This window comes from Pelodiscus sinensis, chromosome 6, assembly GCF_052426305.1.
Source record: "Pelodiscus sinensis isolate ZL-2025 chromosome 6, ASM5242630v1, whole genome shotgun sequence".
Classification (NCBI taxonomy): Eukaryota; Metazoa; Chordata; order Testudines; family Trionychidae; genus Pelodiscus; species Pelodiscus sinensis.
In genome coordinates this window covers 72,885,845-72,911,435 of record NC_143057.1, presented here as the reverse complement: position 1 = coordinate 72,911,435, position 25,591 = coordinate 72,885,845, and the positions used below count along the sequence as shown (strand labels likewise).

The following is a 25,591-nucleotide window of genomic DNA, read 5'->3' as shown; positions in this document are numbered from 1 at the left end:
TCGGGCAAAAGTCCCTTGTGCGCAAAACTTTTGCACAAAAGGGCCAGTGTAGACAGCTGAGATTTGTTTTCTGCAAAAAAGCCCCGATCGCGAAGATGGCGATCGGGGCTTTTTTGCGCAAAAGTGCGTCTAGATTGGCCATGGACGCTTTTCCGCAAAAAGTGCTTTTGCAGAAAAGCGTCCGTGCCAATCTAGACGTGCTTTTTATGAAAATGCTTTTAACGGAAAACTTTTCCGTTAAAAGCATTTCCGGAAAATCATGCCAGTGTAGACACAGCCTAACTGTACACAGTTAATCAATGAGCCTTGTACACAAAAGATAAAGGTGCACACAAGACCAGATTTCATCCTCCATGGTACATTTTTTATGTCTATGAATTTGGTAGATCCCAAACTGTTCTTAATAGCAGTGTTGCTTGTTTTTTCTCCTCTGATTTTCCCTGAATTATGACTAACCTAGCTGGTACATATATAAGTAGGCAACACCAGGACATTTTGTTTTTTAATTTGATTTTTTTCTAGTATATGCAACCACCAATTTAGAAGACTCCCTTTTCTCCTCACCCCTTCTGTTACCTGTCATCTTTTCTTAGAAATATAAATTGCAGCAGTGCATCTCTGGAAGTTGTGTATGGGGAAGAAATTACACATAATGGGCCAGAAACATTAGTTGAGCTGTTTGGGTATTATGTTAGGTAGGACTAACTGTACCCAGTGCCTCCAAATTATACAGTATAGGTCTTTTTTGTGTAAGTTCTAATTCACGGGTAAGGAAAACAATATCTCATTTTCAATAAATCCCTCTTCATTTAGTTAAAGATCCACTAGATATCTTGCACTATATTTTAATAAACCATAGCTATATTGATACTAAGTTTGAGTTTTATAAAAGTGCACTTGTTAGAAGCTTTCTAAAAGATTAAAGAAATTAGAACTCCATTCTAAACTGAAAAGACAGTACTATCTACTTGGGTTACCTGCTTATTGCAGGGTTCTCAAATGCTAAGTTAGCTTGCTATGGAAGGAAGAGTGACTCAGTGCCCGCTCATTTTGTGTTAATTTTGGATACATTGTAGTTTAACATTTAACAATGCTTTTTAAAACAAATTATTTACAGTATATACATACTTTAAACTGTTTTAGAGTTCTAGAAGCTGGAAAGGCAACTGTCTATCTACCACAAAAGGCAGTAAAAGCTATTACTCATGTATTCACTGATAATAAAAGTGTCACCACAGAGAGAGAGAAAAATTGTTTTGAGGCATCATATTATCCTGTGCAATATATAGGAGACTATCTTTTTGAGGTAAGTAAAACATTTTTAACTGAAATTAATTCTTCATTATTAATACTGCTAAGTTGATAAATCACTGGGTTGTAATCAATAAACAATAGAGGAAGGGATTCTCTCTACTTAATTTTTTAAAAATTAACTCCTTTTAAAAATTCTTTAATGCTTTTTAAATAGCATATACTAACTGGTTTTAAGTATAATTGAGAAGATAGTGTGTATCCATGTTTTCCATTCTGCTTTTGTCTGGATCAGATACAATAGCACCCTCTTTCTTTGTGCACACAACTGGCTAATGCCTTCTAATTACTGTTCATTCACTACTGTTACTTGTAAACATACTGTTACAGAGCTACAGGTATACTCTTTGAGCAAACTGACCAGGAATCTCATTGGGTCTTTCTGGCCTGGCTTTGTTGGAATTGATTGGTGTCGGTGCTGCCTTAGCTATCTAATTATCCAACCAATCTAGTGATGTTCGATTAATATTTCTGAGCTGTTGGAACTGGTATTCTTTGAGTCTACCTCTGCATAAGCAAATTCTCCATCTTCCTTCCATAAATGAAGTTAGGACTCTGAGGAAGAGGGGATTTAAGGAGGTGGTAGAAGGAACTGAGACAGCTGGAGCATAATACTTCTGTAGCCTCCCCCTTAGAGCATTCAAGAACAGTGAGGGGGTGGGGAAGGGCCCAAGACCTGCTAGAAGATTTGGTCCATTTATGCCAGGAATGTGCATGTGCAGAAGACTCAACTTACAAGGAAGCAACCTTCATTTTATCTTGTTTTTTGATTGAGTCTTATCCCTCTTAAAATGGTGTGTCACTAAAATTACTTAATGTCAAAATGAAACGTGGTGCTATCTCCACAAACTTGAACTGAAATTTTTCTTGATCTTGACATTGTGACAATTGTACGTTTAAACTTATCTCATTTTTGCATTGTGGGCTAAAGGCATACTAGGGTTTTCAGAATTTTGCATTAAAGCTTCCTATAGGATTGGCATTATGAATGCTATTTCCTCAATTGTTTGGCACTGGCAGATCAGCAAACTACAAAAACATGTGCTTAATGCTCAGCACGAGTAGTCCCATGGAAATCAGTAAGACTTCTTTCTTGCTTAAAGTTCAGCACACATTTGAGTGCTTTGCTGACGTAGCAGGAATGGTACCTCCAGAGCATCTCTTCATGGCAGGGCACCTTCAGTACTCACTAACTTTCCACAGATTGAAGTATTTAAAATCAGAATTTCCTTCTGGAGTCTAACACATTAACTCTTCCCACATAGTTTCCAGTGGCTCTCCAGACCCAAATCCTTTTCTCTTAGCTGAGGCTGAGGGATTATACATCTTACTTTCCAGGGCTTGTGTTTTGCTTCTCTCTGCTCCTTTTAAATTGCCCTCCACCAGTTCCACCTGAGCTGACAAACCTTTTAAAAAAAAAAAAAAAAACCCAGAAGTAAAAACAAAAGTTTCCTAATAGTTCTTCCATGCATCTCCATTGGAGTGCAGACTTTCTGCCTCCTTTTACAGTTGGGAAGTAAGATCGTACCACCCTAGCCCTTTTTCACCATGAGTCTCAGGGGCTTCTGCAGGAACCTCTTTGCTCTCTGAATCACTTCTGATGAGGGAAGAGGCACTTTATGCAGTGTTCCTTCTAAGCAGAGCACTTGGGAAGCTACCCAGAAGAGATTCAAATGCTGCATAGATGATCAGCAGAGTGCCCACAACCAGCATCATGTGTCTCTACTGGTGGTGCACATCTACACATGCCTTGGTGGACATAACAAAACTTATTCCATGCATGGAAGGGAAAAAAAAAGGAACATTTATGTTATGTACTACTTTTGTCCCCAAGCCTTGTCCTGGTTGGCTGAGAGAAGAACCTCAGCCCACAGAAATTGCATCGCTTAAAGAGACAGGTACCAGGGTTTTCCTAGACACTCGGCTATTGCACTCAGACCAGTTGTTCTTCCCCAGTATCTATTCTAGAACTCTGTGAACAGGATTTGGCTGGCCACATTCCCCTCTACCTCTTAAACCAGGCAGACCTCTTTGTTACACAGAACCTTGCAGGATTGGGCCCTAGTTTATTACTCCCTCAAAGTGAATCTCAAATTCAAATGGTTATAACTAGGGCCCTACCAATTTCACAGCTATGAAAAATACATCTCAGACTGTAAAATAAGTCCTGCCCCATGAAATCTGACCTTGAAATGAGCAGGCTAGAGGGGGACGGGACCTGTTCTTCTATTGCGTGGCTGTCGTGGGAAAAGATCAGACCCACCTCCACAGGCAGTGCTGAAGTGAGGGTGGTATATCCCTTTGGCTCCTTTCTGGGCTCAGGCTTCTCAGTTTAAGGGCTTACGTCTGCACATAGCTCCTGCCAGGGCTTGGTGTGCCTGAACTCTTGGATTTCTGCTGCTTCTTATCTCTGGCTCCTGCCCGAGCTGCTGCTCCACCCCTCCCCCAGTGGCTGGGGGATGCTCAGGTTCCAGCTGGGGCTTAGGTTTCTGCCCTTTGCAGCTCCTGCCAGGCTTGGGGATCTGAGCTGGGGACTGTCATCCTTTGCATCTCTAGCCTTCATAGCTCTTGACTGGCTTGGGGCTGCTCCCATTTTCCCCCCACCCATACATGGCTGCACCCAAAACTTGGAGTGCCTCAGCTAAGGGCTGTTGTCTCTGACAGCTGCTACGTGAGTTTCAGGTCGCTCAGACTCAGGGCTTCCACTCGTTGTCCCTCCCCCACCAACTCCTGTCAAGGCACTTCTCAAATTGTCTGGGGACCATTAATCCACCACTGACCCTGATTAGCACCTAGGAGCCCACAGCTGGGGCACTCTCTGCAAGTACTGAAGAGGCTGGATTTACCTCTGCCTCTAGGAGCCTCCCAGCTGGGAGGGCCAGTTACAGGATTGCCTTATTCTCTTCTATGCTGCTTTATAAGCCCACCTCCAAAGGTAGCACTTGCAGTTTCCTTCTGGGCTCTGAAGGCAGCACAGAAGAGCATATGGCAATCGTGCAATCCCCCTACAACAGCTTTAGAACCGCACCCCTCCCCCCAGCCTCCCTCCAACTCCTTGGTCCACAGGATCCCCACAGTTACAACACCATGAAGTATCAAATGTACACTTTAAATCATGAAACTGACTAATTTTAAGATCTGTAGCCATGAAATTGACCAATGTGAACAATGAATTTTGGTAGGGCCCTAGTGATAAAATAACAAGGAATATGGCCAAATGTACAGAATAGGGCAGGGCTTCTTAACCTTTTTCTTTCCAAGGCTCCCATCCCCCAACATACTATTAAAAACTCCACAGCCCATCTACATCAGAATAATTGGTTTTCTGCAATTAAAAGCCAGGCCTGGCATTGGAGGGTAGCAAGTAGGGCAATTGCTTGGTGTCCCCGAGAAGCTACATTACTTAGCTTCATCCCTGAGTGGTGGAGTTCAGAACCCCAGGCTTCCATCCTATGGGATGAGGCTTCACCTTTCTGCCCTGTGTCTCAGCAAGTCTAGTACTGGCTCTGCATAGTGGACCCCCTGAAAAGTGCTGACAGTCCCCCCCCTACCTCCAGGGTTCCCAAACTCTTGGGTAAGAACCACCAAAATAAAGGACTCTATCCTGGAAAGTAGTTACTCTGAAAAATATTTAGTGGTCATAATAGACAAGCAACTCAACATGAACTTCCAATGTAATGCTGTGGCTAATGCGATTCTTGGAGGGAGGTGATTTTTACCTGTCAGTGTGGCATTGGTGACACTGATACTGGAATATTGCTTGCAGTGCTGGCCTCCCTGTTTTTAAAAAGAATATTGGTATTTTGGAAAGGGAGCATAAGAATGTCACAAATGATTTAGAGACTGAGAAAAATTCTGTGCAGTGAGTGACTTAAATTCAGCAAAAAAAAGTTATTTGATTACAGTGTAAAAGTACCTATACCGGAACAAAATATTTGGTCTAAAGGTACCTAATGGTTCATCTAACGGAGAAAGGCATACAAGAACCAATGACTGGAAACTGAAGCAAGACAAATTCTAATGAGAAGTTGGGCACAAATTTTGAACTGTGAGGATGATTAATGAGTATAACAAACTACCAAGAGGAGTTGTGGTTTCTCCATCACTTGCTGTTTTCAAATCAAGACTGGATCCTTTTTAGAAGACATGTTTTGGCCAAATACAAGTTATTAGTCTTAATACAGGGATAACTGGATAAAATGCAATGATCTGTGATATTCAAGAGGTCAGACTACGTGGTCAAATGGATCGTGTAGCCGTCAACTCTGTGACTATGGGGGGTGGGGAACCTGTTCCTTGTTCAAGGACCACTTTATTGGGGGAAAGGAGGACTCTTAAATTCTTTTCCCAAATTGCCAAAAGTAATTAATTCTACAATGTGCAGCAAACTTATCTTTTTAGAAATATAATACAACATTTTTTATATCGATCTGTAGCTTTGAGAGGTAAAAGTCTGGAATATGGGGTGAAATATGCAATTCTTGAAGCCAAAAACTGAAACTTTTTATAAACATAACATCACCTTTTATTAGTTGCCTGCTTATTACTGTGTGAACTAGTCTTCTAGTTCTTACTGCTAGCATTGCTGCTCTCACTGAAGTGTAAGGATGAACACATCCCAACTAGTTTGTTTTGCAATAGGTACTTTCACTTCAGCTCCCATTCTAAAAAATTGACTTTTGGGAAAGGTGGGGGGAAAGGGAAGGAGACAGGCGCCACAACCCTATTTATTCCATTACCTGTATTTTGGAATAAGAGGGCCTTTACGTCTGGATCAAGCTAATTCAAAATGAGAGAGCTCATCCTCACAGAACTAATCTGGAATAGCTATCTTTTAATTTCACACTCTATTTTAGTCCAAAATAATGTTATAATAAACTTTATAAAAGAATATATGGAAAAATATCTAAAGACGACAAAAAAGTGTAGAGTTGTTTCAGACATCTGTCTCTTTATACGCAAGTTAATACATCTTTTGACCTACACAGAATGAAATACAACATATTCCTGAAGATATCCAAATAAACCATCTTTTAGCTGAACAAGAATCCAGAGATACAATGTCTGATATGCAACTTACTGCAATGAAAAATGCATTAATAAAGCATATGTATTTTGCTCAGGTAAGAAAAAAAAAACAGGACTGTACAAACTTTTAATGGTAAAGATGTAATAAAATTCTCCCTAGATATATTTGCCCTTCAAGCACAAATGTAACAAAGATAACATTAGATTTCTTAGCATCTGCAGAAATTGTAACTTGATATTATAATTTGTGAAATTTAAAAATTTTGTACTGTATTTATTTAGTACAGTACCATCTTATTACCGATTTTAGATCCATTCTGTTATGAGGTGATCAATATGTATCTAGTGTAGAAATGATGGATTACATGAAATAGTGGTAATGCCATAGATTGGTCATTTTATTTAATTTTAGTTTTTAATGGTCTTGCAAAACCACTGGATTGTCTTTTAGTCTTCCTATGACTGGCCTTTAAATAGCTATATTTATGTTAACATGTTCTTCTCAAATCTGAAGATATCTCTGAACAAGCAACATTTTACTAAGATTTATGAAGAATTCTGATTGCTCTGTGGAGTTTGTTAGGGACAATAATCAATGCATTTTACCATTTTAATAATATCACTGATTTAATCATGAAGTTCAGGAAGAAGTAGAAGGGATATCCGTGCACTGGATGAGAATTAACAACTTGAGGTTCGTGGATGAATAGTTATCATTGAGGAAGATGAAGAGAAGTTAGCAAGAACAGTGCAGGTGCTAAGTGAGGAAGGGAAGCAGTACGGACTGATTATGAATATTGATAAAACAAAGAGAATGGTATTTGAAGATAAGGAAAGAGGAAGGAAGATCAGTGTAGATGGGATTGAACTAGGGTATATAGAGAAGTTCACATAGTTGGGGAGCAACATGATATGATCTAGACTGTAAGAAGGAAATAGCGACTAGAATAAGCAAGAGCAAGTTTGAAGGTGATGGATTAAGATTTGGAAAAGCAAAGCGATTAGCTTAGGAATGAAACTAAGTTTCTTGAAAACGTGTGTATTCAGCAGCAAGTTGTATGGATGTGAGACATGAGTGATAACGAAAGATTTGAAGAGAAGGATATTGGCATTTGAGAGGAGTTGTTATAAAAAGATCCGAGACTACGATGGATGCAGAAGGTCACCGCAGAGGAATTATATAGGAAGAATCACCTGAAAGAGAACCTATCGCAGAAGGTTATATAGTGGAAGCTACAGCTATTCGGGCATATCTGCAGAATGAATGACAAGCGAAAAGTCAAGATCTTGATATTCGGCATAATGGATGGTCCGAATAGGAGAGGCAAACCCCACAGAGAATGGATAGATGATATAGTAGATTGGTGCAGAGCTAGTCTACAGAAACTAAGCCACTCCACATTGGACAGGGAAAGGTGGAAGGAAATAGTGAGGGAGGCATCGGACATCAACAGGCGATAAGTCCATGGTGGTGGTTGATGATGATGATGCAAGTAAGGACATTATTTCACATTTAGAAAAGTGAGCAATTAATTGTTTTGAATTAGTACAGCAGATATAACCACCATAATATATTGATTGCAAATTGTTGTTTAGTAGTTTTCATGTATTCCCTGATACAGAAAACACACATTAATAAATTTAGACTTATGGAGTCCTCAGCTGATCCTGGGTTCTGGGGAAATGCCGCACAGATCTCACAGTCAGCTGGTGAGTCCCCAGTTGACCACGGCTCTGAGTGGCCTTTCAAAGCAGCTGCGTAGCCTGGATCCCAGGGTCAGCGAGGGACTCTTAGTCTCCTACTGACCCCAGGTTCCATGCTGCACTGACGCTTTGAAATGCACAAGAGCCCCCACTGGGGACTCATGTACATTTCAAAGGTGGAATGCCCAGGTGCAGCCCAGAGTCAGCGGGACTTCTCGCTGGCCCAGGGCTGCAGGTGGTGTTTGTATTCCTCCTTTGAAATGTACAAGAGCCCCTACTACTCGACTAGTCAATTAATTTAACATCCTTATCTTACACATCTCTTTACCACATTATTTTCCTTAATGGTAATTGCTGTGGATGTTTGGATGGACAGATGGTTGTATTGGGAGGTCATTTACCAAAGGGTTGTTCACAACGATGGCTGCACTTTTTGAATGTCCATTAATAGGATGATACTGGTTGCCCCTCGCTGGATGTAACAATGAATTTACATTTATATCTAGTTCTTTTTAACTCATAGGCTTCCAAAGCACTTTACAGAATAAACACTAGTGTATATACCATATCGCAACATAAAATCGGCCAAATGGTCAGACCATAAGTCCATCTAGCCCAGTATTTTGTCTTCAGACAGTGTCTAATGCCAGGTGCCCCAGAGAGAATGGACAGAACAGGTAATCATTAAGTGATCTATCACCTGTTGCCCATTCTCAGCTTCTGGCAGAAGCTAGGAATATCATTATTCTATTGATGGGATAGCCATTGATGGACCAGTCGTCCGTGAATTTATATAGTTTGAAACAAAAAGTGGAGAATGATGCATTAATTCATATTGCTGGGCAAGTTAGATTTGAAAAATAAAATTGCCCAGATTGTTAGCTCAGGAAACTCTTGCTAAAGCCTACTCTTATTAAAAGTTTCAAAAGTGTACTGTCTCATTTTATAGAAATATAACTAATTAGATCTATATGTTAAATTTGCCTAAATATATAATTTTAACATTGTAGCATGTTTTGCTGGTCATTAAATGATACTATTTTGTCATTATCCAGAGTAATGGTTTTCATTTATGCCCTTGATTTACTTCTGTTTTACAGACTGTGAAACAGAAATTTTCTCAAATAGACCAAGAGAATGGATGTGGTAGAAAAGTAAGTATTTTAATTCTTGATTTCTGAAGGTGTAAGTTAAAGCAGTTTAACACTTATCCACTCATGTTCACCGAATCAAGAGATCTGTTTTTGGAGCAGGTTTTTCAGTTGATAATTTTTCACCTCTCCCAGAATAGGGATGTGAGTGAGTAGTACTCGACTACCCAATAAGCCTAAGTCGAGTATTTGACTACTCGCTCTTGCCCCCTCACCCCCACCATTGCTGTCTCTGTGACAAAAGCAGCAAGAAGTAGAGACAGGAGACGGTGCAGGGAGGGCTGGCTTTTAAGTTGGTTCTCCCCCAGTGCTGGCTCCATGGTGTCACCTGATCCCCTCCAGCAGCACCCGGCTCCTACTTCATTTAAACTGCGGAGACTCAGCAGGGCTCGCTCCTGGATCTACACGAGCCAGGCAGAGCACCTTCCCTTATCATTTAATCATGTAGTCGATATAAATCATGTAGTCGACTAATTGATAGGACAATTAACCATCTTTTAACATCTTTATCTCAGAAAGGAACTGACAGTTGCAGGCATTGGAAATTGCTGTGAGTTTCATCATGGGGGTGATTATGTGTGGCATCCTGTGGCTTAAACTTTGTTGTGTGGAAGTTTCCTACCAGAAGTCACACACACGAGTGAAGACTGCCTATAATATGTACCTTTAGGCTCCATATTTACTTACGGTGCTGTATATGGTATATTCTGTACACCCCCCCCCCCCCCCCCCCGCCCAGGACAGGTATAAATAGCCGTATAGATGGTGAGACGCTGCTTAGGTGAGTAAAGATGCACCAGAATCTCCGGTTCTTCTTCAAGTGGTCCCCGTGGGTGCTCCACTCGTGGTGTTGGGCTCATCCCGGCGCCGGGATGAGCCCGACACCATGAGTGGAGCACCCACAGGGACCCATCTCAAAGAACCATCATTACTGCACGAAGGTGAGTAACTTCCTCATGTATACCCTACATGGCTTTCTACATGCCTAAGCAGTGACTCCCTCAGTTTATACGACTGTTTTTTAGCAGTGTAGCATCCTGCTGCTGGAGCAGTCCTTGTGGTGAGGAAAGGCTCCAAGCCACTGTTTTTCCCCCCTACCAGAGCCTTTCACTGACATGCATAGCTACACACTGCAGTGTGAACATTTCCTGTGCTTCAGTGCAGCATGTAGCTACATATCCCCCACATGCCAGTGTAGATGAGGCCTGAGAGAGTAAATAGAGAAAAACTGCTGGGGCCTTAATAACAATTAATAATAAAAGACTCCATCTCTGGAGATTGTAAGCATATCCTGAAAAGTACTGAGTGCTCTTAATGGGAGTTGAAATCAGTAGGGTTAGGAGCAATGAAGCCCTTGCAGAAGACAGTCAGTATATCTCTGGATCATGCTACAAATTAGGGATTACTTTACATTACATTACAACTGCTATTTTCTGTAAAATAAATTCTTACCTTAATTACTTTACTTTATTATGTAATGAACAAAGTTACATACATTTTGTATAAAGATTCATAAATGTTTTCCTTTTGTATCTAAAGGGACTGAACTTTAAGTTGCCTCTCATTTTTCTTTTTAAGATAGTTCTGTGTTTATAAATCTTTTATTCAACCATTCTTTCTAAGCAGTTATTCACAAAAAATTTCATTCCTAGGTTGAAAATACTGATCTCTCCAGAGGTGTATTGTGTATAATTGAAGAACTAGTAGAAGGACACTTCTTTACAGATGCAGTCACAGATCTTGCTGCCACTCAAAAATACTCCATTCCTACTGTGCAACTTCTTCATTCTCTTCTAGAGCATATGCTGCAGGTGAGAACTAAAGGTTTGGGTTTTCACAGTATTAAACAGGGGAATATAAAAACTATGGTATTAATCAGATACCAACAGTATATTTTTTTTTAAAAAAGAGAGATACTGTCTTCATCCTTCATTTCTTTAACCAACAGTCCCTTAATCATTATTTCATCAGAGTATACTGTCAATGTATTTTTGATAAAGTAAAAAAGGCAATGGATAAGATCTGGAAAAGCAAAACGATTAGCTTAGGAATGAAGCTGAGCATCTTGACGTGTGTATTTAGCAGCATGTTGTACGGATATGAGACATGGGTGATAATGAAAGATTCGAAGAGAAGGATATTGGTGTTCAAGAGGAGTTGTCAAAGAAAGAGCCTGAGAATGGGATGGATGCGGAAGGTCACCAACGAGGAATTATATAGGAAGATACACCCAAAAGAGAACCTACTGCAGAAGGAGTTACAGAAGCTGTTAACAGAAGTTACAGCTATTCGGGCATATTTGCAGAATGAACAAAGAGTGAAAAGTTATGCCAAATACCAGGGTCTTAATGGATGGTCTGAATAGGAGAGGCAGACCCCACAGAGAATGGGTAGATGATATAGTAGATAGATGTGGAGCTAGTCTACAGAAACTAAGCCACTCCGCACTGGAAAGGGAAAGATGGAAGGAAGTAGGGAGGCATGGGACACAAACGGGCGTTGAGCCCATGGTTGTTGATGTTGATAATAATGAAAATCCCAGCATATCATACAAGACAGAAAATTATTCACATTGAGTAAATAAATATATTTTTCATACTATTGGCATTACTTCATTTAGGAGTACAGGCAGTCCCCGGGTTACGTACAAGATAGGGACTGTAGATTTGTTCTTAAGTTGAATCTGTATGTAAGTCGGAACTGGCATCCAGATTCAGCCGCTGCTGAAACTGACCAGCGGCTGACTACAGGAAGCCTGAGGCAGAGTTGCTCTGCCCTGGGCATCCTGGAATCAGCCGCTGATCAGTTTCAACAGCCGCTGAATCTGGATGCCTGGGACAGAGCAGCTGGGGCACTGCAGGGTAGGTCCCCACAGCACCTCACCTCGGCGCTGCGGAGACCAACCAGGCAGCACCCCAGCTGCTCTACCCCAGGTGTCCCCAAGTCAGCTGCTGCTGAAACTGATCAGCGGCTGACTTGGGGACGCCTGGGGCAGAGTAGCTGGGGTGCTGCTGGGTTGCTCCAGTAGCGCCGCTCCTCGGCGCTACTGGACCAACCCAGCAGCACCCCAGCTGCTCTGCCCCAGGCGTCCTGATTCGACCGCTGCTGAAACTGACCAGCAGCGGCTGAATCAGGACGCCTGGGGCAGAGCAGCTGGGGTGCTGCCGGATTGGTCCAGTAGCGCCGAGAGCGGCGCTGCAGGACCAACCGGCAGCACCGCAGCTGCTCTACCACAGGCATCCGGAGAAAAGCCTGGTCTGCTGGGGAGGTGGGAGAGGGGGCGCACTAGCTGCGCCCCCCACCCCCAGCAGACCAGGGAGACGCGGAGCAGCTTTTCTCACCCCGGAGGACGCGGGTGACGGGACCACGGCATGTCTGGGCGGTCCCACAGCCCGCGTCCTCCGGGGCGAGAAAAGCCCCATTCGTAAGTACGGATCCGACATAAGTCGGATCCGCGTAACCCGGGGACTGCCTGTATACTGTCTATACTATGTATGATTAACGAGTTATAACTAGTATAGTGAGTTACATGTTTGTAGTATCTGAGACTTTAATGTATATTATATATAACTATTTTAGGACCATATGGAACAACCATGAATAAAAGCAAAATGCTTGTGCATGAACTTCAACTCTCATTTTTTCTCCAGCAAAATTTATTTAAATTGAAAAAATCAGAAACCAAACAGTATTTTTCATAAGCCTTATTAATGTTGTATCCATGTACTGTTAAATATTGTCCTTTAATGTAAATGTAAAAACAGTTGCAGAAAGCAAGATTGAACAGTGAGATTGAATCTTTTCTGCACTTTGAGAAACTTCTGGATTTTCAGTAATTTGGTATAAAAAAGGCATGGATATTGAGCTGACTTAGAAGAAATCTTGTCTAAACAATGCCAGAGTCAAATGTATTTATCAAATCTTGAGTCAAACCAAAAAATAATCTTACCAAATGCAATGTAAGTCATTTGGGTTGGCAGCAATAGAAATCTTGGTCTCTCTGGATAGACTAAAATTGGAAGGAAACAGGTAAGGATTGGAAAGAATTGTAAGTTGGTCAGAAAGTGTTAAACAAGTAGTATAATGTGCACTTTTTTGCAAAATGAGTGACTTGCACAAATAGGGATCTGAATTGGTAGTAGCAGGCAAGACAATGCACAGGACGCTGTACATTAAAGTAACTGCATGCACACTTACAGTACATTATCCCTACCCCTGAAAGAGATGGAAATCATTGGTATAAACTCTGGTGCAAACTAGTTTCTATTAGATCTGAATACCATTTCGGTTCAAGTTAGCCTTTTTTTTTTCTTTTTCTGTGCAAATTACAATATTTTGTCTCTTACATCACTCCTCTTGCCCACACAATATTAAGTCAACATTTGTCAGCAGTGTATTTGAGTTTAGAATGAGTATAATTAACATGAATTCTTCACATTCTTATTTTACTTTTTATTTCTTATTTTTAAAACAGGGAAATATGGACACAGTATTCTCTGCTAAATTTTTTCACATCTTATATATGCTTCTTCAACTTGATCCTCCTTGGAAGTCACCTTCCATGTTAAGATATTATATGGAATTTTTTCAGTGTCCTGTATGCATGAGAGGAACATGGTCTCTAGTAGAGATGCTTGTGAGGTAAGATGTGGCTGGAAAGGGTTTTCTTTGTTTGCATGTTCTCTTATTTTGAGTGTGGGGCACCCTTCTAAAAGCTTAGAAAAGTGGAAAAAATAGTATCACACTTTTTTATTTTTTAATTAAAACATTTATAGAATTTACAGACATGGGGAAGCTCTTATATGGAAGTCACTTTTTCAACGTAATTAGTTCATTATAAGTGGAGGTTTTCTATAGGTAGAGTAGCATTTGTACATTTCAGAACTTTTATTATAAATTTCATTTAATCTGAGCTAATTGAAAATGGTTGTCAATGGGAAAAATTATACTTTTTTTTGTTTCTCCCCTTGTTTACATTTCTATAATTATTTGAATATTGTGTAGCTTTTTGACAGTCTGAATCAATGTATTTTAGTATTGGGTTTTGTATATCTATTTTCCTGCAAATAAAACAGTACAAATCATATTTTGTCAAATATGCAGTTTCATGCTGCATTTTGGTTTTAAACATGAAGTTTGCAAACTTGTGCATTGGTCGTAATTAATCAATATACAACACAAGTCATTGCACAGCAGCCTTTTGGGTTTCTCCTTTTCCATTTGATAGAAGGAGAAATTCAGGTTTCTATCTATGATTTTTGTAAAATCCAGAAATTAATTCCATCTCTGAAAGAGGGACTGTACCTCACTGCTCATCACTGTGATATCTTGTCTAGTTTAACGTGTTTTAAATACATCAATCCATATTCTCAAACAATTGTAAGTATAAAGTGTTGTTACTCTCACATACAAACTCCATTCACTTACAGGTAAGGCCACTAAAATGCACATTTCTCATTTTTAAATCACGAGTTCAAGGCAGCCTTTATAATTTGTCTTAGTGTGCATTTGGGTAATATGATGACTGGCTGTTGATTACTTCCCTCCACAACAAACTCCATCGTATTTCCTAACACATATCCAGCCAAAATGCACATTCCTCTGCACCACAATCAGACACACAGGTCATCCATTAAGGCTACAACTGGATAGTGTGGAAACCTCTTCCGGAGGTTTGCAGAGAAGACATGAGCTGCATGTATTCATAGCCTTGTTGCATTCCTAGTGTACTGTGTGTGGAGTTACCAGGAGGGGAACAAAGGTAAGTGAGTTTGTACTGCAATCTTCAGATGGGAGGGTTATGCACAGGTAGACAGGGTCAGTGCAGTAAGCCTAGGATGGGGAGCCAAGTCACTGTGGCAAGCCGTAATAGTTTAAGTTGTCAGGTGCTAGTACCATAGCTGTGTAGCATGCCAAAGCTCTGGCTGTTTAGGGAGTCTTTAATGTGGTCATGTTTTCCTACCTCTATCAAATAATTCAATACTAAAATTTTAAAATTGATAACACCATACTTTTAAGTACAGGCAGTCCCCGAGTTATGCAGATCTGACTTACGTCAGATCCGCACTTACGAACGGGGCTTTCTCGCCCCGGAGCTCGCAGGCAGCGGGACCGCCCAGAGCGCAGCGGTCCCACCACCTCGACCTCCGGGGCGAGAAAAGCTGCTCTGTGTGCCCCTGGTCTGCTGGGGACCGTCTCCAGCAGACCAGGGACACCTGGAGCAAAGCCGGGGAGGCGGAGGGGTCCCGCGCCTCTGAGGCTTTGCTCTGGCAAAGCCTCAGAGGCGTGGCACCCCGCCGCCGCTGCGGCTTTGCTTCCGGTGTCCCTGGTCTGCTGGAGACGGTCCCCAGCAGACCAGAGGCACCGGGAGCAAAGCGGCAGCGGCCAGAGCAAAGCCTCAGAGGCGCGGCACCCCGCCGCTGCTGCCGCTTTGCTCCCAGTGCCCCTGGTCTGCTGGGGGGAGGGGAGGGGCGCAGCTAGTGCGCCCCTCTCCCCCCAGCAGACCAGGCTTTTGTTGTGGACCCTGGGGTAGAGCAGCTGGGGTGCTGCCGGGTTGGTCCTGCAGGGACCTACCTGGCAGTCCAGCTGTTCTGTCCCAGGCTCGAGATTCAGCCGCTGTTGAAACTGATCAGTGGCTGATTCCAGGAAGCTGGGGGCAGAGCAATTCTGCCTCCAGCTTCCTGTAGTCAGCCCCTGGTCAGTTTCAGCAGCAGCGGCTGAATCTGGAGCCAGTTCCGACTTGCATACAAATTCAGCTTAAGAACAAACCTATAGTCCCTATCTTGTACATAACCCAGGGACTGCCTGTACAGACTGAGGAAGTAGATGGAAACTAAACAGATTAGAAAAGAGATTGGGGTGATTTATTCTTTTGTGGGTGGATGAAAAGCAGGAGGCAACTCCATGTATTTAAAAGTTGTATGTTATGTGTAGGGCTTGAAAAAGCAACTCACTCAGAACTAATAGTAACCTTTCCAGGGTGTGAGTGAAGAGGGAAAAAGTTCAATTAGTGTAAATCGACAACTAACAATTTTGTATATGAATTCATTGCAAAGCACAATTCTCAGAAGGCTTCTGCCAAGAGAAGGAAGGCACTCAAACGCCGAATGACATCAACAGACATGGGATATTGGAATAATAGATGGGTTATGCAATTCAATGTGGGAAACTTAAGCTAATGAGGTTTTAATTAAAAAAGAAACAAGAAATAAACCCATTAATGTTCAGATACTAAACAAATCTGAGATTTTGGAATATAATCGTTGATACAGCTCTTTAAATTTTTGGCACAAGACTTAATTGCATAAAAACAAAATGATTCATTGTGTTTTTTTCTGCAATTAAGTCTTGTGCCAAAGATTTGAAGAGCTCTATCGACAATTATATTCCAAAATCTCAGATATTTACTTACTCTTCTGCTGTCAAAATTCTCCCAAAAATGTAAACTGGAAAAGATTTTCTGCTCTTGCTCCTAATACAGTTTATATTGTTAAATTGTGAAGTTTTATCAAGGCACAGCTTAAATAATATGCAAATAGGATCTAATCATAGAAACCCTTACTCACCTGAATAAAGGTTTAGAGTTTCAGACTATATTTTGAAACGTGAGAGGCAATCTTTTTTTGAATTAAAGCCTTTTTATAAATGTAACAAGAACTCTGCCCCTCCACAAGGAATTCCCTTCCTCCAGTGTGCAAGGAAATGTGCTAAATGCAACAATAATTTACTTCACACTATAACCTACACCTTTAATTAAATTTCTCCCTCCCCGCCAGCAGAAAACACATGAGCTCAAACCCTTAATCAATGAACATGCCAGCTCAGAATATATATTTTCAATATTTCTCAAAATCTGGCCTTAAAACAGCAGTGGTATTAGTATGTAAATATGTATTTACTTGCAGTATATAAGAAACACAAGTTAATGTCTTTTAAGTAAAAATTAATTTGAGTAAAACTCACCCTGTACATTGGGCCAGCACAAGATTTATTGATCACTTAAATTCTATTCAAGGCTTCAAAATAGAACTGTAATGAGTAGTGCCTTGCATTGACCCTTTGTACACTAGTAAGTTCAAGCTTTTTGCCCAACTAACTTATTGTTTGTTTTTAATCTGGACATAGAGAAATTTCCTCCTAAATTGATATTGTATATGCCAAGTTCCATCCTGAGCAAGCTTTTTTGATCTAGTTAAAGAATCCTTACGTTATTCTCGCTTTCATGTTCAACTGACACACCAGTAATGGGGTCACTGTTTTGTCACTTTATTAATAAAGATTATTTCTGAAATGATGATATGATTGCATTTACAAAAACTCTCAAGTATGTTACTGTAATTTTGGAACTAAAATGTCAGAATTGCCTCATGCACTTATTAGTCAGTAGATCATTTGAAACTTAAAGATTTTCCTGTTGTTTTATTTTTCAGATCTTGCCTTTACTCCAAAAGCTTTTGTCATACAGTCTCTGTTTCAGAAAAAATAAGTGAACAGAAGGTGGTTCACAAAACATTACTCAAGTTTTTCTTTAATTTAGTGAAGGCAGAAGTACAGGCTTTAACCATAAGGTAAGTTTTATAGGAAAATACTTTACATTGTTTAAAAATTCAAACCCTATTCTTAATTCTCAATGGAATTGTACTGTGTCTTTACTCACTGTCTCTGAAATGCGATGCTATACTCCTAGAGGTTTGCAAGTGGTGTTTGGCCGTGGTCTTGTTAAATGTTTCCTGTGAAACTTCACATTTGTCTGCCAATTTATAGCTACCTTTCATTATTTTAACAAATATTCTGCCTGCATGTTAGTATGGAGAATTTTGTCTAATTTTTTCATATTATTTTCCCATTATATTATATGTATGGATTGGTGTTTATTTTATTTCATAAGGGTGATATTTTTAGCTTTGGAGTTCTTAGATTTTTTTTTTTAATGTTTAGCAAAATTTTATGTAGAAGACCTTTCACTTAAAATATGTATGCTGTCTATTCTTAAATCTATAAGCACGTGTATTATCTCTCATCTTCACTAATCAACGTAAACGGTTGTATGATTGCCTTATGCAGTAAAAATGTTCCTTCACCTGTAATTATATTTATATAATATTAACACAACATTTGAATTCCTTCAGTATGGCTGTCATACCCATCATTATTGTACATATATTATTCATCAAAAATGGTGTATGATCTTTCTGTGCTTAAAAATTACCAAATCTTTGTATGTTTTGACAAGAGACATGTTATCTGTCTAGTAACTATTGTAATCAGATTGGCATAAAGCTTTAAGTTTGTTCACTTTCTCTTTTTCATGTATAGATTGTGTGAAGGGGCCAATTCACAGCTTCTGCAAGTTATGCCACAGACAGTTCTTCTGAAGACCTTTTGGTTGAGAAATGAAACCTCTGTGCTTTTTACCAAACAGACAAATATTCTGGTAGACTGGGTCATACATTCCCATAGAGAAAAGTACAAAACAAATGATGTGAGTAGGATTCGTTTTCTAAAAAAAAAAAAGTAATAACCAATGTATTTTTTTGAAAAAGCATTTATTTCTTCGCTCCTTTCTGAGAATCTACATTCAAGTATCAAAGCTGCTTGTTACATTTTCCTTTTGTTGTGAAGCATGCTGACTTTTTCTTCACAAAAGGAAATGAACTGCTCTATAAGGTACTCATATATTGATCTGTTAAAAGGAAATGTAATGGAATCATGAGTGGTTTGCTGGTTGCTCTCAGATGTTCATATGCCTTTACCAGCAGGTGCTATTGCAGTCTATAGCAATATAAGGTTAGGACACCCTATCAAATAAAGTATGACCAATGAGGTAATTATATTATTTTACAATGAAAAGTACTTTTTGGAAAAAACTATATTCAGTAAAAATTACCTGAGGGATAAAACAAATGGGGTTTTGTTGTTTTTATACATGGTTTTTTTTACCTGAAACTTTTTTGTTAACTCACCAGTTTTCTTCCCAATCCCTTGAGTTTTCTTCAGTGCTTCTCTAGTTCTTTTTCATCCAGACAGAATGGAAGACAACATAACTGCTGTTCCATGGCATGCTGGCCAGCAGGACAATGACCTGAACAGAAACTGGCTGTCCTCTACATCACCCCTGTCTTCCTAAAGCCTTTCTGAAGCATCTTTGCCTATTCAATTCACATAGAAGTACAAACTAGAACACTATTCTTTGCATTCTTTGAAAATGATTGTGAAAGTATAGAATAAATTGGCAACACACATCTTTCAGCACTATCACAAGGCAACTAGGGAAAATGAAGTATTGTAGTAAAACATTTCCAATTATCTGATCTTTATAGTGTGAACAAGGCAGAAAGGTTTAAACACATTGAAAGCTTTGCTTGGTTTACTTGAATTATAACCAGTCAACTTACCACTTTTGAGAGATGGTGAAACAAGCCATGCAGAAATGAAATATTGTCCTTTATCCATGGTCAAGATATATACATATGCATACATATTTTCTACGTGCCTAGATGTAGGCTTTTAAATCTATATTATCATCTTTAAAAATGGCACGGTTTTTTTTCAAAGGTATTAAGCACCAAGAAAGCAAATGTCTAGTTGACTTTAATAGAAATTCAATAATGCTTGAAAATCAGACCATTCTTTTATGTTTCTGAGTATAAATTCTGGAACCTAAATGTAGGCACCTGTTTTCTTTTTTAATCTTGCCCTTTCTCCTTTTCAAAAGTTCCATCTTTTTAAACCATGTTTCTTCCATAAGCACAAAATTCACTTGCAGACTGACTTCATTAATATTGATTAAAAATAAACAGAACATTTTTTACAAGATTCAACTGTAGTATCAAACATATGCAGACTTATGCAATAGACTCAAATCTTAAACAAGACTTAAACAAGTCATTTGGCCTTGTTCTACAAAAACACGGTTCCCATTGCTGTTCAATTTTAGTTTTATACATTTCGTCATATAACATCCCAGAAGATGTGAAATCTGGCCTTTAAAATGCAGATATATTATATTTTTCCCTGACAAACTTCCATGTTGTAGTGTTTCATTTTGTTTGTTTGTTTGTTTTAAATAGCACTCATTCCTTAGCTGTACCTGTAATTTCCTTGCCACACATTTTTAACAAAAATGGGACACTGTAAAAATGTTTTGTTAATAATCTCATATGAATAAGTTGCTCCCTGACAAAGGCAAAACTCTCTATTATCCCATTCCATGATTTCAGTTTTGAGCTATTGTCTACAAAACTTTTGTAGCAAATTTTGTCCAAATAGTCCGTTTTAAATCCCTTAATATAGATGAAATGATCATTTCAAAAGAAATGCCCACAGGCAAATCCTCCCCATCAGTATATAGTTAGCTGTGTCTCTCTCTTCAGTCTTTTTATTTTAGAGATACAGAAGGAAAATTTGGCGTGTTTCTATAGCATTGAGCTTAGCAAATAGGGGACAGAATTCCCCTTCTCTCTATAGACTTATTTTTTTTGCTTGAGGTAGGTACTCTATTGATATAGTAGCAATAATATGTACTGCCATGCAGAAACATGGGTTAAGGAATGACATTGGTATTCCTATTGTCTGTGATGTAGAGCAGGAGTGGGCAATGATTTTTGAAGGGGGGGGGCAGGATTTTGGTAACTGGTCAAGGGCCACACTTTTCTGTGGGGCGGGGGTGCAGGTCTGAGACAGAGGTTGAGTGCAGAAGATAAGCTCAGGCTACAGGAGAGAGCGTAGGGTCTGAGAGGGAGTTTGCGTGAATGAGGGGATTGCGAGCTAACACAGAGTTGGGGTGTATTGTCTGGAAGAAGGTAGGGGTGCAGGTAGGGATATTAGATATCGGGTAATGGAATAGTCATGTAATCACATGAAATCTTAGCAGTTCCACAACTTTTCAATAGTCCCTGAGAGTGGGGTCGGCAGAGGCAGCAGTGCAAGGTTCCAGGCAGGAGCCAATCTGTGAGGGGAGCCAGTTTTCAAAACAGCTCCCCATACAGACCGGCTGTCTGCTGATGCAGCAGCACAGGGTGGCAGCAGCGTGGGGGGTCCAAACTCCCCGCAAACAGAAGCTGACCATGGACAAAGGCTGGTCGCCAGTAGCAGCCCCTGTCCGTGGAGGGACTGAGCTTCCCACAGAGGGAGGCTGCTCCAGTCTCTTTCCATGTGGAGCTTGGACCCCCACGGACAGGGGCTGCAAGGGGAGGCGGGAAATGCATGTAGTCAACAAGATTAACCAACAAGCCTAGGCTTATTGGTTAATCATATAGTTGACTACACATTGACATCCCTAAGTGCAGGAGTGGATTTATAACCTGGGGGACGGGTGCAGGAGACAATGCAGAGTCTGGGAGGGAGTTGTGGCCTGTGGGAGGAAGAGTTCAGAGAGTTTGTGTGGTGACCTGGGGCAAGGAGGTGGGCAAGAGTGGCATGCCAGAGGTAGGCTCCGGCGGGGAGGTTATTTTAGGCGGTTCCTGGTGTAGCTGCCCTTCAGGGACCCCTAAGGCAGGCTCCCTGTCTGTCACAGCTCCAAGCTGTTCAAAATGGCTGGAGGCTCTCTCCATGTGTTGCACTGTACTGTGCTCCCCAGGCAGGGGATAGACTTTGCGCGCTGCCCCCATCTCCAGGCCAGCGATCACCACTTCAGCCAGGGACACACGGTGCCTAAAGGGAGCTGCCAGCCATTTTGACAGTCTTAGGGTGCAACTGGCAGAGAGCCTGCCTTGAGGTCTGGGCAGGGTGGTCTGTGGGCCAGATCAAAAGACTTGGCGAGCTAGATCTTGCATGCCCCTGATATACAGAAATTATTTAATTATTGATAGCTAGAGATGGTGGAGAGATACATGCCCTTCAGCTAAGTGGTATGCTGTGACTCTTGCTGATCACTGATGAAAACATCATGGGAGATGAAGATGGAAAAACAATTGTATTGTTACTGTACTGAACAATTTTAGGCAGAGCTAACAGATCCTTATGTAAGTGTTAAAAATGATGTAATCTTTATTTAAGATATCTAGAATCTGCTCAGTTTCTATTTGTGATACGGCGATACACTTGAACCTCTTTAATCCAGCAGCCTTGGGAAACAGGAATTTGCCAGGCCAGAGAGAGTGCTGCAGAGTCGGGGGGTAGGGCACTTACCTGGCTTCCTGCTCCCAGAGGCATATGTGGTTCTGCACCCGCCACTACACCCAGCCACTGCCCCTGCTACTATGTGATTAGCAGGAAAAAGCCTCAAGGGAAGCACATCGCTGCCCTGCTGTTCCCCCAAATGCATGGAGGGAGAGCATCAGTGCACAGAGTCGCTTCCTCTCCTGTACCTGCCAGGCTCCCTACCAGGTGTGTTCCTGAATAAGGGACACCCAGAGTACAGAGATTCATGTGTATTGCAACAAAACAATAAGGAGGAGGAAGGCTATAAAAGGCAAGCCAGATTAGGGATGTTAACTATCGGGTACTTGTGTAAAAGTACATCCGCTGGAAACTTTAGTGGTTACACGTTTACACGTGGGGGTTGGGGAGGCAGGTGAGAGCCAGTGATTGCGAGGAGCCGGCTTTTAAGATGATAGAGAAGCAGCAGCATGAGGAGCAGGCAGCTCCATAGGAGCCAATGTGCATGGGGAGCTGGCTTGAACGCCACTTCCTGTGTATACCAGCTCCCTCCTGCTCCACCACTCCCCTGTGCTGATGCATCTCTGTCAGAAGTAGCAGCACGGGCACGGAGGGCGGGCAGCTTCATGGGAGCTGACTTGAAAGCCGGCTCCTCATACATATTGGCTTTTCCCTCCAGAGGCAGAGACAGCAAGGTGGGGAGTGTGTGTGTGTGTGTGTAGTTGATAGGATTAACTGATAGGCCCAGGTTTATTGATTAATCATCTAATCAACTACACATTGACATCCTTAAGCCTAAAAGTAGGTTAAGTGAGGACATTTATGCTGAAATTCAAACAGGGAAACTCTTTCAAATGAATTAGAGTGGAAGTAACAGAGGCAGGGCTTTATATACGAAAGAAGTTGCTTGTGTTAATAAGGCTAATCAAATCAGGGTGGAAGTGTCTTGTTCACAGCCTCTTATTCATCTGAACTGGCTTTTAACCATGAAAGCTTATGTCCTCATAAATCTGTTAGTCTCTAAGGTGCCACAGGACTCCTTGTTTTTGCATATACAGATTAACACGGCTATCCCACTGAAACGAAAGGAAGTATTTCTTCACACAATGCACAGTCAACTTGTGGAACTTCTTGCCAGAGGACTTTGTGAAGAGAAGGATTTGAAGGGTGCGTTTACACTGTGGCGTTAGCTCAAAATAAGCTACACCATTTGTCATCTCAAATTGTGTACCCTATTTTGAGCTTATTTCAAAATACACCGCTATTCCGACAAGTCCCTTATTCTTCGTGGAACGAGGTTTACTGGGATGCCAGAATAAGGGTACATTTGCGCATGCATACATACACATAACAGGGTTTAAAAAAACCAGATAAATTCATAGAGGATAAGTCCATCAATGGCTTTTAACCAGGATAGCAGGAATGGTTTGTCAGAAGCTGGGACTGGGTGACAGGGGAGTAATCACTCGATGCTTACCTGTTCTAGTCATTCCCTCTGACTTGTGGCATTGGCCACTGTCGGCAGACAGGATACTGGGCTAAATAGACCTTTGGTCTGACCCAGTTTGACCGTTTTGTGCAGCCAGCATGAGGTTCTCCTTTTGCCGTGCTTTCCTTCTAGCTATATTGGCCTATGTTTCTTGCTACTGGACTTATTTATTGGCCCTCTCCATCCATAACTTCAGTCATAAGTTCACCTTGGAAACGCTTCCTCTTGCAACAGTCCAAGGAGATATGTTGGCCCATGCTTCTGCCACAACGTAAGTGAGCTGTGAAGGCATTGAAGCCAGTACAGGTTGAGGGGCCCAGAATAGATGAAGACACAGAAGGTTATTGATTGGAATAGCTCAGTGCAGGAATACAGAAAAAGCCACCTCAAATTTAAAAGACATAAAATGATACTTTTCCAAACTGAACTGAAGTGTAATGTTAGAGAGATTGCATCAGATCATAAAAACTCCTTGAACACAACCAAGTTAATCACAGTGAAAGAATTGTAAAGACAATCATAAGTTAAAAATTCAAAGCTGTTTTTTTTAAATTGCAGATTACAGGGGATGGAACATCAGTGGCCATGCTACAAAAGCTTTTCTATAACTTCAGGCCCTCCACATTTCGGAGGACATAACGATTCTGTGGTGCCTGATTGGCAAAGGAAAATATTATTCCAAGCAGTGTATGCAACTGAAAATATTCACACATATAGGGACTGAACAGTGTATCTATGAGTACAGGCAGTCCCCGGGTTACATACAAGATAGGGACTGTAGGTTTGTTCTTAAGTTGAATTTGTATGTAAGTCGGAACTGGTACATATTGTAGGGGAAACTCTAGCCAAACATTTCTCCAGAGCTCAGTTTTATTCTCCCACACCTCATTTCCCTCAGTCCTTTATTCTCAATCTGAGGTGTCTGCTGAGAAAAGCCGCTCTGCGTCTCCCTGGTCTGCTGGGGGGGGGGGGCGCTAGCTTCGCGTCTCCCTGGTCTGCTGGGGGGGAAGCAGCTATGCGGGGTTGCCTCACCCCGTTTGTAAGTAGGGATCCGATGTAAGTCGGATCCATGTAACCCGGGGACTGCCTGTATAGCAGTATGTTGGTCAGCCGCTAATGTGTCCCTAGAAAATATGTGCTTCCCTGAAAAGTGACTACCTATCTGGATTTCCTGCTTCAGGAAAACTTTTCAGATGTTGCTACTTGGGATTAGGTCAGAATTCACAAGGGAATCAACATGATGCTGTGTTAGCTCTCCATGTTAGCCATAGCCTGTTATAACTGTATACAAACTAGGGATGTGAAGGTGTAACTGGTTAACTGGTGGGGCTGGAGCAGCTGCTCCAGCTGGGACACTGAACAGCCCCTGCCTGTGGGGCATTCTGACCTTCTCCACCCCCGCTTGTCCCTCTTTTATTGGTTAGCATATTAAACAGGATTTTACATCTCTAACATAAACACACCAAACTCCACAGCCATCCTCCTAACCTCTACCTCTCCTGACATCTGGCATATTTTTGGACAAATTTCAATAGGCCATGCCCCCGAGGTTGTATTTTGGACAACTGATTAATCTGTGGACTGCATTGACTTCCTTTAACTAAGTGGACTAGATTTGTAAATGTCCACCTTCTCCTAACATGGTTAAATGGATTCAAGCAGATTGTTACACCACTGAGTATTACAGAATGGCATACTAACAGGCATGACAATGTAAAGTTATTTTTTAAGAAACAGAAATGCCTTGACAAAAATCTGGGCTTTTCCTGTAAAAATTCATTTTCAAGACCTCTTTTTCTCTAAGTTTCTC

At 41.1% G+C, this 25,591-nt stretch overlaps 1 protein-coding gene across 2 annotated transcripts in view; it reads left to right on the top strand.

Annotated features, from left to right (window-relative positions):
- SLF1 (SMC5/6 complex localization factor 1) overlaps positions 1 to 25,591 on the top strand; it is a 75,906-nt gene that overhangs the window by 18,391 nt on the left and 31,924 nt on the right. For both annotated transcript variants that reach the window (XM_075932142.2, XM_075932143.2), the window contains exons 5-11: positions 1,144 to 1,306; positions 6,300 to 6,434; positions 9,144 to 9,197; positions 10,847 to 11,005; positions 13,669 to 13,835; positions 17,624 to 17,761; positions 18,510 to 18,675. In XM_075932142.2, the coding sequence (XP_075788257.2) occupies positions 1,144 to 1,306; positions 6,300 to 6,434; positions 9,144 to 9,197; positions 10,847 to 11,005; positions 13,669 to 13,835; positions 17,624 to 17,761; positions 18,510 to 18,675 (982 nt within the window). The remainder of the gene's footprint in view (positions 1 to 1,143; positions 1,307 to 6,299; positions 6,435 to 9,143; positions 9,198 to 10,846; positions 11,006 to 13,668; positions 13,836 to 17,623; positions 17,762 to 18,509; positions 18,676 to 25,591) is intronic.